The 13,360-nt window shown below is 41.4% G+C and overlaps 1 protein-coding gene across 1 annotated transcript in view; it reads right to left on the bottom strand.

Annotated features, from left to right (window-relative positions):
- The window catches only part of kel (kelch protein), a 40,938-nt gene that overhangs the window by 27,079 nt on the left and 499 nt on the right, over nucleotides 1–13,360 (bottom strand). Inside the window, exons 3-5 of the mRNA XM_050195693.2 lie at nucleotides 11,283–11,508; nucleotides 6,047–6,222; nucleotides 775–871 (exon numbers count right to left, since the gene is read on the bottom strand). Of these exons, the coding sequence (XP_050051650.1) occupies nucleotides 775–871; nucleotides 6,047–6,222; nucleotides 11,283–11,508 (499 nt within the window). The remainder of the gene's footprint in view (nucleotides 1–774; nucleotides 872–6,046; nucleotides 6,223–11,282; nucleotides 11,509–13,360) is intronic.

A 13,360-nucleotide genomic window follows, 5' to 3' on the forward strand; every position in this document is an offset into this window, starting at 1 on the left:
AACCACAGAAAAATTACTGGCAAGTGTCAGAGTACATTAAACAATTGACTACAACACTTATTTCTATAAAACATTTTTGGTTTTGGTACCCACTAGGTAACTGCATGATGATCTCAAGATACATTGGCTCACTCACACATTGGCTCACTCACTCTGCCACTGCTGTGGCGGCCATACGCAAGTGAACACAGCCAAGACACATGCAGCACTCTTGTTTATGTTCTGATGAGCAACGTCATCACACCTAGTCTTACTGCTACAACACATCAGAAAATCTTGCTCTGTGTCATGACATCCCAATAATGTCAATGATGCCACATCCAGCATTTTGAGAACTTCGGCATCAAATTAAAATATTTTATAGGCGTTTTCCATACTTCCCACTTGTCAAGTGTCATTTCTTTATGTGCGAGAAGCATGTCACTGAGTTCTTACAACTTTGAAAATATTTGTTAGTACTCCATGTAAGTTCATTTTGTGAAGCACCACTGCATTTTTGTGGCCAAAAGACTACAGAATTAAATTTGCTAGCAGCTAATGTTGAGCGGAAGAGACATATAAAAAAAAGAAAACTAACTTTGGCTTTTAAACTTGATCAATATATCCAGCAACAACTCACCAAGCACCCGCCTCCAACTTAACATAATGTACATATTTGCAGCCAAAATAAAGCATACCATGCATCCTTTCAAAAGAAACAATGCAAAGCCAAAAGATGCATAAAACGTGCAAAAAGAAAACATCAACTGTTGTATTTAGCTGCTCAACACCTACCTGCTCCTCTGAAGGAACTGACAGTCTGTCACTAGAAATGAGATGTGCCACCTGATTTGCAGGAAGGGCAAGAAATTCTTCATTTTCAGTCACTTCCCTGTAAAATAAATAAAAAGGCATGCAATTTGTTGCAGCTTTATGTACTTGATGAACCTCATTCATGAGAAGGTTTATATGGCTAAAGTACTATACTCATGGAATTAAACATGTCAATTTAGAGTTAACTAATACGCTTGCTTTCTTTTCCACCATCTCCAGTTCCGAGTGAAATTGGCATAATTTTTGGTCTTGTGCTTCATACAAAATCTACGAGACCTTTAGTGACCAGATACGTAACAACGTGCCATCACACTCTTGAGTAATTGTACATAAGAGGCGTTCTACTTTGAATTTTCCCTACTGCATTTAATTCCATGAGGATAGTACATTTACCAATGTTGGCATAATTAATAAAATGATGTTGATTTGCACACTTGTTTAAATAAAATGAACAAATATGTAAAGTAAAACCATGTTGTCACAGCTGGTAGCTTAAACTGCAATTAGAGGGACTAGTTTGCATAATCCCAAAAATGATCAATGAAATGAACACTTAGCCTCCCACATGAAACAAAATTCACACTGCTAAAAGGAGCACAATAGTTTAAACTTTTAGAATGGTCTTTTATTCTGTTCTGCAACATGATACATACCCATAAATGTCAGTTAAGGCATCTTTTTGTGCTTGAGTAGTTTAATAGCTCCCTTCTTTTGGGCAACCTTACTGGAAACTTAACTTCTGTGAACTGAACTACATCCAGCCTGCTGACCATTGAAATATAATGTAGTATGCTGTTTTCATATCTGAGAACTAGTGCAAGAAAGTTCCAAAGTGTACAGCAGAAAGCAAAAAGCATAACTGACAACAATCAGGACAGCCACAATTTCCATCAGTGCACCTTTACACTTAGATCAGCCCGATTAGATAAAGTTCTGGTTGAAATTAATTTTCCTTCCCTCAAACAACTGCCCACAATGCAGCAATGATATCCTGATTACCTTAATGCTTGAACATGTGAAGCAGTAAACTAACATTTACGTGGTAAATAGAAAGTCAGAGCATAGACATAGATGGGAAGGGCAATGCATTTCCTTGAGTAACCAGAGACAAGTAAAAAGAGCTTGGCAAACATAGGTCCCGGGGAAAAGTGACAGGAGATGATGAAATAATAATCTGGAAAAAGATGGCAAGGATATTGCAACTCAAAAAGCTTGCAATCCTTCATGTGCAATAAGTTGTGGCCTCAAATGTGCTTAATACTTGAAAGCTATCAAAAGAATATTAATCCATAAGAAGGGAGATGTTGAAGAAATGAAGTATAGGTACATTAGCTTGCTTTTGGTATTATCTAAAATATTTGGCAGGGCAATTTAAAATGATGATGATAAAATGTATTTTTGAGGGATGGCTCGAAGGCCTCTTATGTGGAATAGGAAGGGGAGGGGGGAGTTGTATTTAGAGCCGTCCAAGGAGCAGCGCGTCCTTGGCCAAACCTAAGAGCGAGTCCATAATGACGCTGTCGGAATCCACTGACTCAGTTGCCGGCCTAATCCTCTCCTCGTAGGACGACACTTGCACTGCCTTCAGGTGGCGGTCTCACTGCTGAGCATGGCACTGGCATTCCCAAAACGGATGGGCTGTGGATGGCCACATGAGCACGCCACAGGGGCCAACACTAGACACAATCAGTGGGAAGAACATATTTGATTTATGGGATTTAATGTCCCAAAGCAACCCGGAATATCTAACGCAGGTTGAGCCGGGTTAGCCTGGTTAGCTCAGATGGCAGAGCGGCTGCCCCGGAAGGGCGGTGGTCCCTGGTTCGAGTCTCGGAACACAACAAATTTTTCTTCAACTGCAAAGCTTTTCTTTCGAGGAACCCGTAAGGGTTTTCTTTGTAGCACTTAGCTACGTTTGGGTGGAGGTCGCATTTTCCCTTCATTAATTACTTCTCTCCACGTTGCGGGTTTCCGCAGAACTATTACGTCAAACTTTTGCCTTTGCTTTTGAGTTGTTGATAAATTCGACTTCGCCTGCCATCTGCTAGCCGCCTGGTTAGCTCAGATGGTAGAGCGGCTGCCCCGGAAAGGCGGTGGTCCCGGGTTCAAGTCCCGGACCAGGACGAATTTTTCATCAACTGCGAAGCTTTTCTTTTGAGGAACCCGCATGGGTTTCCTTTGTAGCACTTACCTATGTTAGGGTGGATGTCTCATTTTCCCTTTATTAACTGTTTTATTATTATTACACAAACATGTTTTGTTTAATTATGAGAACTTGCTGCTGCATGTACAATTATATGAAACGTAAAAAGTATCAGTGGGCAGCTAAAGTTGGAGGACAGACGACAAGATTCACACTTGCTTTGGAACAGTTTGTCGTCTGTTCTTGCTTTTCATCGCTTGGTTATGCATTGTAGGTGAGTAAACTTCTCTGGAAGATGTAATATGGATGAATGAAAACCTTTTATGAAGATTTTTCTTTAAGAACACATTATTTATGTAGCCATATCTACGTTTTAGACAACGCCCTTTACGACAGCATCCAACAAAAGCCTAGGAGACGCATATACCATCATTCCCATGACAGCACAGAGCCCCTTAGGAAACTCCCATAGACGGTGGCACCAGATTTCCCTATAGGTGTTATAGTGAGAAACTCTATGGCTTAGGCAATGCTTCCTTTGGCTTAAGTTAGTGCACCCATAGAGTTTCCTACAATGTACTAGAGGGAACTGACGCTGCAGTCGTTTACCCACCATGGGAATGATGGGAAGTACATGGATTTGTCCGATCTTTGTGCTTGTGGATTCAGACATTCTTGTGGCTTTGTTAATTACGCTTTATATGCCTTCATTTTTGTAAATTTCAGAGCAATCTACACTCTCCGCAGTTCAGAAGACACTGCGAACACGCACAATCACTACCAATTGTGACGATTCAGCTTGTCAAGATGGACTAATCCAAACGCGCCAAGCGTCTCAAGGCACTGGCATGCCCGCGATAAATTCATAAGGGCGTTTCAGACCACTTGTTGATGCATACGTCCGTGGCTTAATGGCTTCAATATCAGGCTTTTGTGCTAGAGGTCCTGTGTTCAAATCCTGCCACCGGACAATTTGAATAATGTTTACTTAATTATTTATTACGCAGCACATAGTTGAAAATGACAAGTTTTGCAAAGCCACAAAGCCGTTTGAAGCCAAAAGGATGAAATTTAGGCAAATCATGTACTTCCCATAATTCCCATGCTGGTAACAACTGCTCCTATTGCAGTTCCCGTAGACACTAGCGCCAGAGTTCCCTCTAGTAATTATTGTGTGAAACTCTACGAGTGCACCGTCCGTCTTCCCGTTTTCAGCGTTTGCTCTATCAGCATGGAAGTGCCGAATGCAAAGACATGCCGAGTTCATCCTGATGCCGCAATTAAAAGGAAAGCGATCACATGTGCGGAGACGGATGGAAATCGGGCCGCACCATGGGCGTTTGGAGTTCCCGAAACTTGCGTGCAGGACTGGCGCAAACAGGAGAGGTGTTCTACAATGGCGGCTGCTATGTACAGCACGGCCGCGCGGCCCCTATCTTGAAAGTTATCTGTGACGGAGACTAGTCTATGCATCTAGGCGCACCCCGCTGTGTTCTAGTCGCTTAGTGTACGTTGAAGTGAGAGTCCGCACAAAGGCCAATTCCCTCGCTCTTGCTACCGCACTCATCACACCTCCTCACTCGAGCATTTAGAGAGTCTCTGCGGTCATTGAGCGAGATGTGTTCATGTTTGCTTGTGCATGCGTGACACCATGGTTGTTAATTTAGTTAGTTAGCGAATGTTTAAAGTTTATATGGCCAACAAAGCTATTACCCTTACTTTCGTACAGCTGTCTACTAATTTGCTATCATAATCGATGCTTCGAATTTCAAGCAAAGCTGCTACTTTTATTTGTTGCAACTTTAGTGCTTTGTGAGCAAATCATTTGTTTTTTTCCAAATGAGAGAAAGTTGTATTTCTGTATGAAAGAATGAGGTGAGCGGTACTGTAAAGGACTTTTCTTTTTTTTGATCACGGAAAACAGGCGAGTGTTACAATCGAGGGCACGTTAGAATAGAGCAAATACAGCATATCTTAAAAATCTTGTAAACAGAGCAAGTTTCCAAGTTCTTCTATGACACAGAAAAAAGGTTAGGAATATATGCAGTGCCATACAAATTAAATTTACTTTAGCTGTCACCTCTTTGGAATAGCTAAAACATCTTGAAAATGGCCTGATGTAGTACTGTAAAATCTTGTGAAGTCAACTCCAAGGGGACAGGAAGTTTATTTGAATAAAACAAAGTTTAGACTATGTGAGCCCCTTTAAATATTGTGCTCAATTGTGCGTTTCAGTGCACCAAACCAAAACGATCACTGGGATTTCACTTAAAAAGTTTTATCTTTCCTCGATAAGCGCAAAACAATGTATTTTAAGAAGTCTAGGTTCTGTATAAAGTCCGAGTGTGATAAGACCACGCCTAGGGTGCCATTTGCTGTGAGTAAGAGGGAAAATGTGCGAAGGTGAGCCCAGACGAAAGGTGGCTTGATGCACGCTGTCTTCATGGGCGCGCGATAACATGATTAAGCATTTGCTAGACGGGGGGGAAGAGTGAGTAAATGAGCGCAAGCAATGTGATCATGCACACACCTGCTCCTTTTAAGCTGGATGGGAAAGCATGGCCCATGCCTATCTACTTGCTTCATTTGGTCTCGGCTTCCTGCATGGCTTTCCTCGTAATTTTTACAGCATGTTACATTATGGTAGCTAGCGACACATAACATATAACATTTATCTTTGGCTTGCGTTTGTCTGAAAAGCGGTCCATGGCAGCAAGAAATTTTGTTCGAAATAACCATGGCTCTGTTAAAGGAGTTCTAATTTGCGGGACCTTTTCTCTATTTAAATACATAGGACTTTGCCAGGACCAACAGAGCAGTTTGAATTATCCATCAATTTGAATTAAGAGATTTCGAATTATTGGTATTTCACTGTACCTATCAAATTCTTGCAGACTCCAGCAAGGTACATGTGGGCTAATGCAGCCTATCATCGCGAAGAAACGGTATGAAGACAGGACAACAGCAACAGTGCTGCGTCCTGAGCACTGTTTTTTCCATTTTACAGACCCTGCGCTACACAAACATAATTTGTGAAAGAAACTTGTCACAATAACGTCAAGATAATATATGCGTGTGTCTACAACTTACACAAAATGCTGCTCAATATAGGAATCACAGTGAGACAGCAGGTCAAGGCACCCATGAAGATCTGCAAATGCCCGTATGCCAAGGCAGTTTGATGGGTGTAGCTGAGCCTGCAGAAACTCGCAGCAGGCTTCCTGGACGTCGCTCAACTGAAGCAGGTTGGCAGCAGGTAGTAGGGTCTGCCCAAGAAGAAGAGAGAGAGAGAAAAAAATCGACCTTAAGCTCTACACAGCTTGTCAGACATGATTGCATCCATTAATGCCTTTTGCATAATGGTGCTTCTTTGATAAATGAATATTGAAACATGCATCTACCATAAGCGAAATCTCAGTGAATAAGCTGACATCCGACATCCACTAAAAATATGCGTAGAATAGCAGCAACAGATCTTTTAAACCTGGTGATGCTTCCTTAAGCTGCTTTGCTGACAAGATTGTGGAAATTTTTACTGAATGTAACCATGTAAAAAAGAATTGAATGCTCACAAGCTACTTTCATAGTCAAAAGGTAAACTAAACAGAACTAGATAAGCAGTTCTATCACCCAAACCAACCATCCAGAGGGCTGTGCACATCTCAGATGGGTGTAGTTTATACACACTTATCATGAGAACACCACACAGATGGGATAACAGCAAGGAACAGGATCAGGATACTAACAACAATACCAATTCATAACCATGGGATATAACACGTACTAAGCATAAACAGAGAAGAAATATATATGGGTGTACAGAAAACCAGAGCTGCACACCTATACTACATAAGCTGGGGCACATAATTTCTTATTAGTAAAATACATTATGTAGCTGTATGTATGACACGCACTGCCCATCCTACACACGAGAAATGCATCACAAATCTTTGAGGTATTGCTCCCCCTTAACACTGATCCAGCGATTGAGAGCAACTGCATCAGACAGTGCCTCACCAACTGTAGCCTCAAGTGATGCCTTGAAATATGAGCAAGGTCTCGCATCTTACCAGTTAGAAGATGGCACTTGGCACTTTACCTATGTAGTACCATTCAATGGTAAAACAGGCTTATTTAGCTACATGGTATGCACTTTGCCAAACTCATGTAAGATTCAACAGTGAATAAAAACTCTTCATCGTTGTCTTACTTAATTGTGAAATAATATCAGAATACTTTTCCACATCACCAGTGATGTGTATGGCATAATCTGAACAATAAGTGCCATTCAAAGCCTGAAAACTTCCAGCAAATGACCTTCAAAGATAGTTGTTCCTTGTATATGAGAAGCAGTGCTATTACATCACACACTTGAATAAACATGCAGGCTCTTATTAGAATACCGCAGGCTTACAAGGTCTGTCCCAAAAGTTCATGCAGCAAGTCAGAAAAAAAGCGGAAGAGGGTGTAGCAGTGCTGCTCTATCCACCCAAAAGGATTTGGTTGACCTCAAGTACAAGCTGAACTGCTGTATGACAAGGTAGAATTTTATGTGTGTACTTTTTATGCAACTCATCTTTAGTCTTTGTCGAAATGGAGATCAAGGAACAGACGAAACAAAAGATTAATATCAACTTTCATGTGAAATCGAGCAAGAATCGTACAGAAATTCATATAATGTTTCAATAAGCCTATGGAAAGCATGCCACAAAGGAAATGACTATGTTCAAGTGGGTCCAGCATTTTTGGGAATAAGACCCCAAGGACGAGGCAACAGGACACCTCTCCACCTTGTGCAAAGATGTAAAAATAAATTGAGTGTGCTCTCGTGTGCTTAGTGACTGCCGAATGACTGTTTGAATGATATCAGAAGCACTCAGTTTGAGAAAGTAGTCTGTTCCCCAGATTACGACTGAAAATTTGGAAATAAAAAAAAGATGGTGCCGAAACTGCCAACTTCTGAGAAAAAGCTGCGATGAAAAGAAGGTTGCATTTATTGGAAAACTTCAGACAACACTGATGAATTCTTGCAAAGGGCTGTCACGGGTGATGAAACATGGATTTACAAACACGACGTCAAACCGAACTTGCAGTGCAAGGAGTGGAAAAAGAAGGGTGAGCCAAAGCCAAAAAACCGTGGAAGAACAAAGCAAAAATCAGTCATGTTGATCGTGTTTTCCGATTGCCATGGAATTGTGCGCTACAAATTTGCACGTTGAAGTCAAACTCAATGCAGCTTTCTACGTGGAGATATTGAAGCCTCTGAAAAATTGTGTGTGCCATATGCGACCAAATTTATTGAAAGAGAGGTGCTAGATTGTGCACCACGATAATGCCCGTATGCACTTTGCACTGATACTGCTTAAGTTTCTTGGCTTGCAATTCTATCATTATGCAGGGACACCCTCCCTACTCTCTGGATGTAGCCCCTGGAGACTTTCTTTATACCCCATTTGCAAACTGGTGATTCAGGGGCGTGACAACAACCCAAAAATAAATGACATTAGTGCTGAAGCACTTAGGAGAAGAGGACTTCCGAGGGTGCTTTCAGCAATAGAAGAGGTATTGTGTCTAATGGGGAGTATTTTCTTAGTGACCACTTTGATGTATCAATATGAAGGTTTGTGAAACAACCTTTTTTAAATGCACAGCTCGAACTTTTTGTACAGACCTACTGTTTTAACAAAAACGTGATTAAATTTCTATTGGAGCGTGGGAACATAAAACAATGCATAAAACATACAAAGCACGTAAGCGCTTCGTATTCGTCTTGTCCTTCTTTTTCTGGTTGTTACCTCAGCACTGTACAACCTGAAAATACATGAAGTTTTGCAAAACAAGTGCTTTTTATTTTATAGGTCTTTATTTTATTAGACCTAGGATACAAAATTTCAAGCAAAATGATTCATTCTTTTATGAAAATCTAGCTTCAGTATAATTGCTACAACCATTGACTGGACACCCAATAAATCATACGAACACTGCATGATTTAGAAGAAAAATGATAAAATTTTCTGCCACCTCAATAAGAATTCCATAGGAAACAACACCACAATAGCCATTACAGTAAAGTTAAAAATTACATTAGGTTGATTAGGTTTAAAAATTTATTATGTTCAAAAGCCGACTGCAACAAAATTTTGGACCATGTAAAAAGCTTTGTTTTAGATAATGCAGACATAGAGAAGCCTACTTGCAAAATTTGTTAGAAATGCTACTGCGTGCACCACAAAAAATTTGTAAAGCGAAACTAGGAAAAAAAGAAAGTGGCAGAGCCCATCTCCCGATAACTGTCGACAGTACTAGGTTAGCACTGAATCAATTTAGCTACACAACGTATTGCTACTGTAGAAACGAATTATGTATGAGGTGTGTGTGCTGCACTGGGACTCCTCGTTCGCACTTCCCTAAGAATACTAGGTGCCATCTAGCGCCTCCACTGCAAAGCCTGCGCATGGCCTCCGAAATGCATGGCGTGCCATGCATGCAAACACTGAGAAACGAGTCATGTGCCAACCGGGCACTTCTCGTGCGCTCCTTTCTAAGCATACTGTGCCACTTAGTGACACTACCGAGAAATGTGCAAGTGGCCTCCAAGACGACAAGTGTGGTGTGCCGGTGCTGCAAAAGCTGAGAATTGTTTCGTTGCCTGCTACACACTCAGTGGCACATACTTGGTGACTCAAGTTGGCGAGAGGTTCATTGAAGAGCAGTACATACCCAGTGCATTCATGGCACAGCTTGCTAAAGCATTGGCTTGAAAAGCATTCTTTGAAAAGCAGCACATATTCAGTGCATTTCTGGTGCAGCTTTCTAATGCATCATGTTGCTGCACTTGAGGAACCCTTGTGAGTTCGATTCCGCTCGTTATCAGAGAAACTTAAGAGATCTTTTCTGTCATTGTAGAGCAGCACATTCCCAGTGCCACATACCTAGTTACCCCGGTTGGCGTCAAAGACGTTCATTGAAGAGCGGCACACACCTACTGGCACATACTTAGCGACCCATGTTGGCATCAAAGAGGTTCACTGAAGACCGGTAAAGACCGAGTGGCACATATCCCAGTGCTCCAAGTTGGTGTCAAAGAGTTTCTTTGAACAGTGGTGCCTGCCCAGTCTCGCATCTTATACCCCAGTCACATGGGCACCTTCAAAAGTCCTTTGAAACCAAAGATCCTTTACTTCAAGGGAAGACACGTGCTGTCACATAGGTGCATAAAATAGGCCTAGTTGAAGGGAGCTTTAGGTTAAGCGAGTCCTTTGTCTTTGAAATCTCAAGGGAATACCCGTGAGCCTAGAGGGTGTTTGACAGAAGAAAGAAAAACTGTATACATACGGAAGTTCAATTTTTACCTATTAAAAACAAGTTTCCCTGTATTATAGAAGTTTCTAAGCACTAAACACTTTCGCGACACCTGTAATCTCAATCATAAATGCTCCAGTACAGCAGCACCGGCACGGCCTGTCGCCATCAGCAACGTTGACACAATATGGGTGTTATGTGCGATTTGGTTATCAGCTGCTATGTATGAAAGTGTCATTTTATTTCGGCGCGTCGTTAGCTTTTTTTGTTCCTTGCCACTTCTGCATTTTAGGATATGTTGTGGTTTCTATCAAAACTTCAGCGGAGGCCATCTGAAGACCGTGTAGCAGGGACACATAACCCTTGAACCTTCCTTTGAAAGCTCTATGGCAGGGGTCTCTGGAAGCGAATATTGAGTGGGGGGAAGGAGCTCTCCCTCTTTCTCAGAAAATCATAAATATAAAAAATTAAATAAAGATATCAATCAAGTGAAAGAAAGAGTGAAAGGCCACGCTCCACATGTCAAGACCTCTTCTCACATCGGGCACTACCAGACCCAAACCTGGCTTGACCCGGGCCCAGAGCAACAAGAGAGAGAGAAAAAAGGCCTGATATTGGAGCAAAAAAGGAGAGCGGGCATCTGACCCTGACTGGTGGGTGCACTGCCTCCCATGCAATGTAATCTGTGAGGGCCCACACACCCACTGCCCAAATGGTTCTCGAGCCTCGGTTCAATGGTGCATACTTATTTATGAGAAATTTAGTCTAAGTGAAATTTTGTTGCAGTTAACCTTTAACATCCCAAAGAAACACAGAGGCTATGAGAGATGCTCAAAAGGCTCATTTTGCATTCCACCTTAATTAGAATGCTGCTGCCACAGGCAGTAACCAATTCCTCGACTTCATGCTCAGCAGCAGAACACCATGGTGCCTGTGGTGATCTGACATCGCAGCGATCCCGATCTTACACAGCCAGGATTGAATGAACCTTTGATTCTGATAACGGTAAACAGGAAAGACCTACCTGCACATTCTCTTCAGTAACCTGTACTTCAGCTGAGTAGACATAATCGATGAGCAGAGCAAGTGCAGTCCCGTCTAGACCCTGAAGTGTGATCTTGTTGGCTCGACTCTCAGTGAAGCCCGTAAACATGGCATAGAAGTAGGGGCTGCAGGACGCCAGCACTGTCTTGTGGGCAGACACTTCTGTGGCACCAGCCACAAGAGTTACGTCACATAGGAGGTTCTGCCTGGGAAACCCAGCCAGTGTGCACATGGTGAGAACATGGATTAATGAAAAAGTGATGCAGAGATTTACAATAGTAAAGCTTCGTAACCTGTCTCCCAAGTGAGTCAGCCAGCTTAAAAAAATGCCTCCTACATCGTAGCTACCAGTGGCAGCATGGAGACATGTCCCACTGCTTTTGCTAATACCTCACATTTACATATTTCCCATTCGTCAATGTCCTGCATTGTGCTGTGAATTTCTTCACATGTATAACATCATGTTTTCTTGAATATAAGCACCCTTTCTTTCTTTTTCTATCGTATTCATGACAACAAAGTGGGGGACAGTGTTTATACTTAAAGCAAATAAAACAATTACAATAATGATACAATAAATGTTCCCTTAAGAGAAATTCAAAAGGGTCCTTTCATTTAGTATGATTTCACTTTCTTTAAAAAAAATTTTATTTTAAAACAATCTGGCATTGGGTGGTGATCTTCATAAATAAACCGAAATGGGCAGTGTCCAAATGCAAGCCTTATAGGGTGGTACCCTCTGAAGTTACAATGCAAATCTTAAAAGGCTATGCTTTCGCTGGTTGAATGTGGCAGAAGCAATTTTAAGAGCCGCAAGCATGTCACACACATTGAGTTTTGGACACCGCCTATAAGATCTGTTGCATCCATTCTTTCTTTGTGGTGTCCATTTTGCGCACAACATATTTCTCAATTTTTACTCCACTTAACAAATGCTCAAGTTGTTTCTGCTGCTACTGCTGTCCCATAATAAATCCATAATAAATTGTCAACTTCACTAGGCCTGTTTACTATGGCCCACTTTTTTGCAAACTTTCCCAAATCGTCAGCTGAAACGTCAACACCTGGAAGTGAATACAGAGGGTGGTTATAAACTAGCGTACAATCATTTTTCGATTTCTCCTGTACTCAAGAAACTGGGAAAGCGGAAGGTGCTCAGATCCGACAAGATACGTCACGGCTTGGAAAGGCTCAGTAAGACTTAACTGGTCAACCTGGGCCAATTACAATTCAAATGTAAGCAATCTGTTCAGTAAACTCCACTCATGTTTAAAGTGTCAGCCTTTGCAAAGTTCTGTTAGCGAAAGCTTTGTTATGTAAAGGTTATCAACACTTCTTTCAATTTTGTATTGCGCATGTTTAAACAGAAGCAAATTTGAGTTCATGGTAGCAAAGTTCCTCTTCCATGCGGGGTTGTGTATGGGTAAAGCATGTAGCAGACACAACCTAACAGCTGTGACACATAATATATATATTAGCACGGCCACATCTGGTCTAGTAGAACAGTGTTAGCAGTCAACAAGCCTAATCTTAGCGGAAAACATACACATTCAATATATTAACTCTCAGACAACTGAAAAAGCACAGCTGCCTTCAGTTTTCATGAAGTCATTAGTGAAGAAAAATCACGCTCTGCATCCTTTCTCGTTTTTTTTTTTTCTTTTTGCTCCAAACCGAAAAAAACAAACGTGAACGAGAAGATTTTTGGGATTTTTTTCTCTTTCTGAATATATTCTCAAAATATTGACAGAGCAATCCAGTACCTAACGAGTAGTGGCCTAAGCAAAATGTAACGGCACCTGATACGTTAAAACGGTCTTTACAGAGTAACATACACAACTGCGGTATGTGAACTGTTTTTACGGAACATAGCAGGGCACTTACAAGCTTTGTTCCACTGTGAGTGACAGTTCACAATTACCTAAATTACACTGTGCACGTAGTACTGCTGTTTAGCACGCGTACACACAATACAGTCTGAAGCTACTACTGACAATCGAGCCTGTTTACATTTAAACTGCGCAATTAATTTGCCAAATTGGAATATTAGGCAAAAAA

The sequence above is a fragment of the Dermacentor andersoni genome, chromosome 1, assembly GCF_023375885.2.
Source record: "Dermacentor andersoni chromosome 1, qqDerAnde1_hic_scaffold, whole genome shotgun sequence".
Taxonomy (NCBI): Eukaryota; Metazoa; Arthropoda; class Arachnida; order Ixodida; family Ixodidae; genus Dermacentor; species Dermacentor andersoni.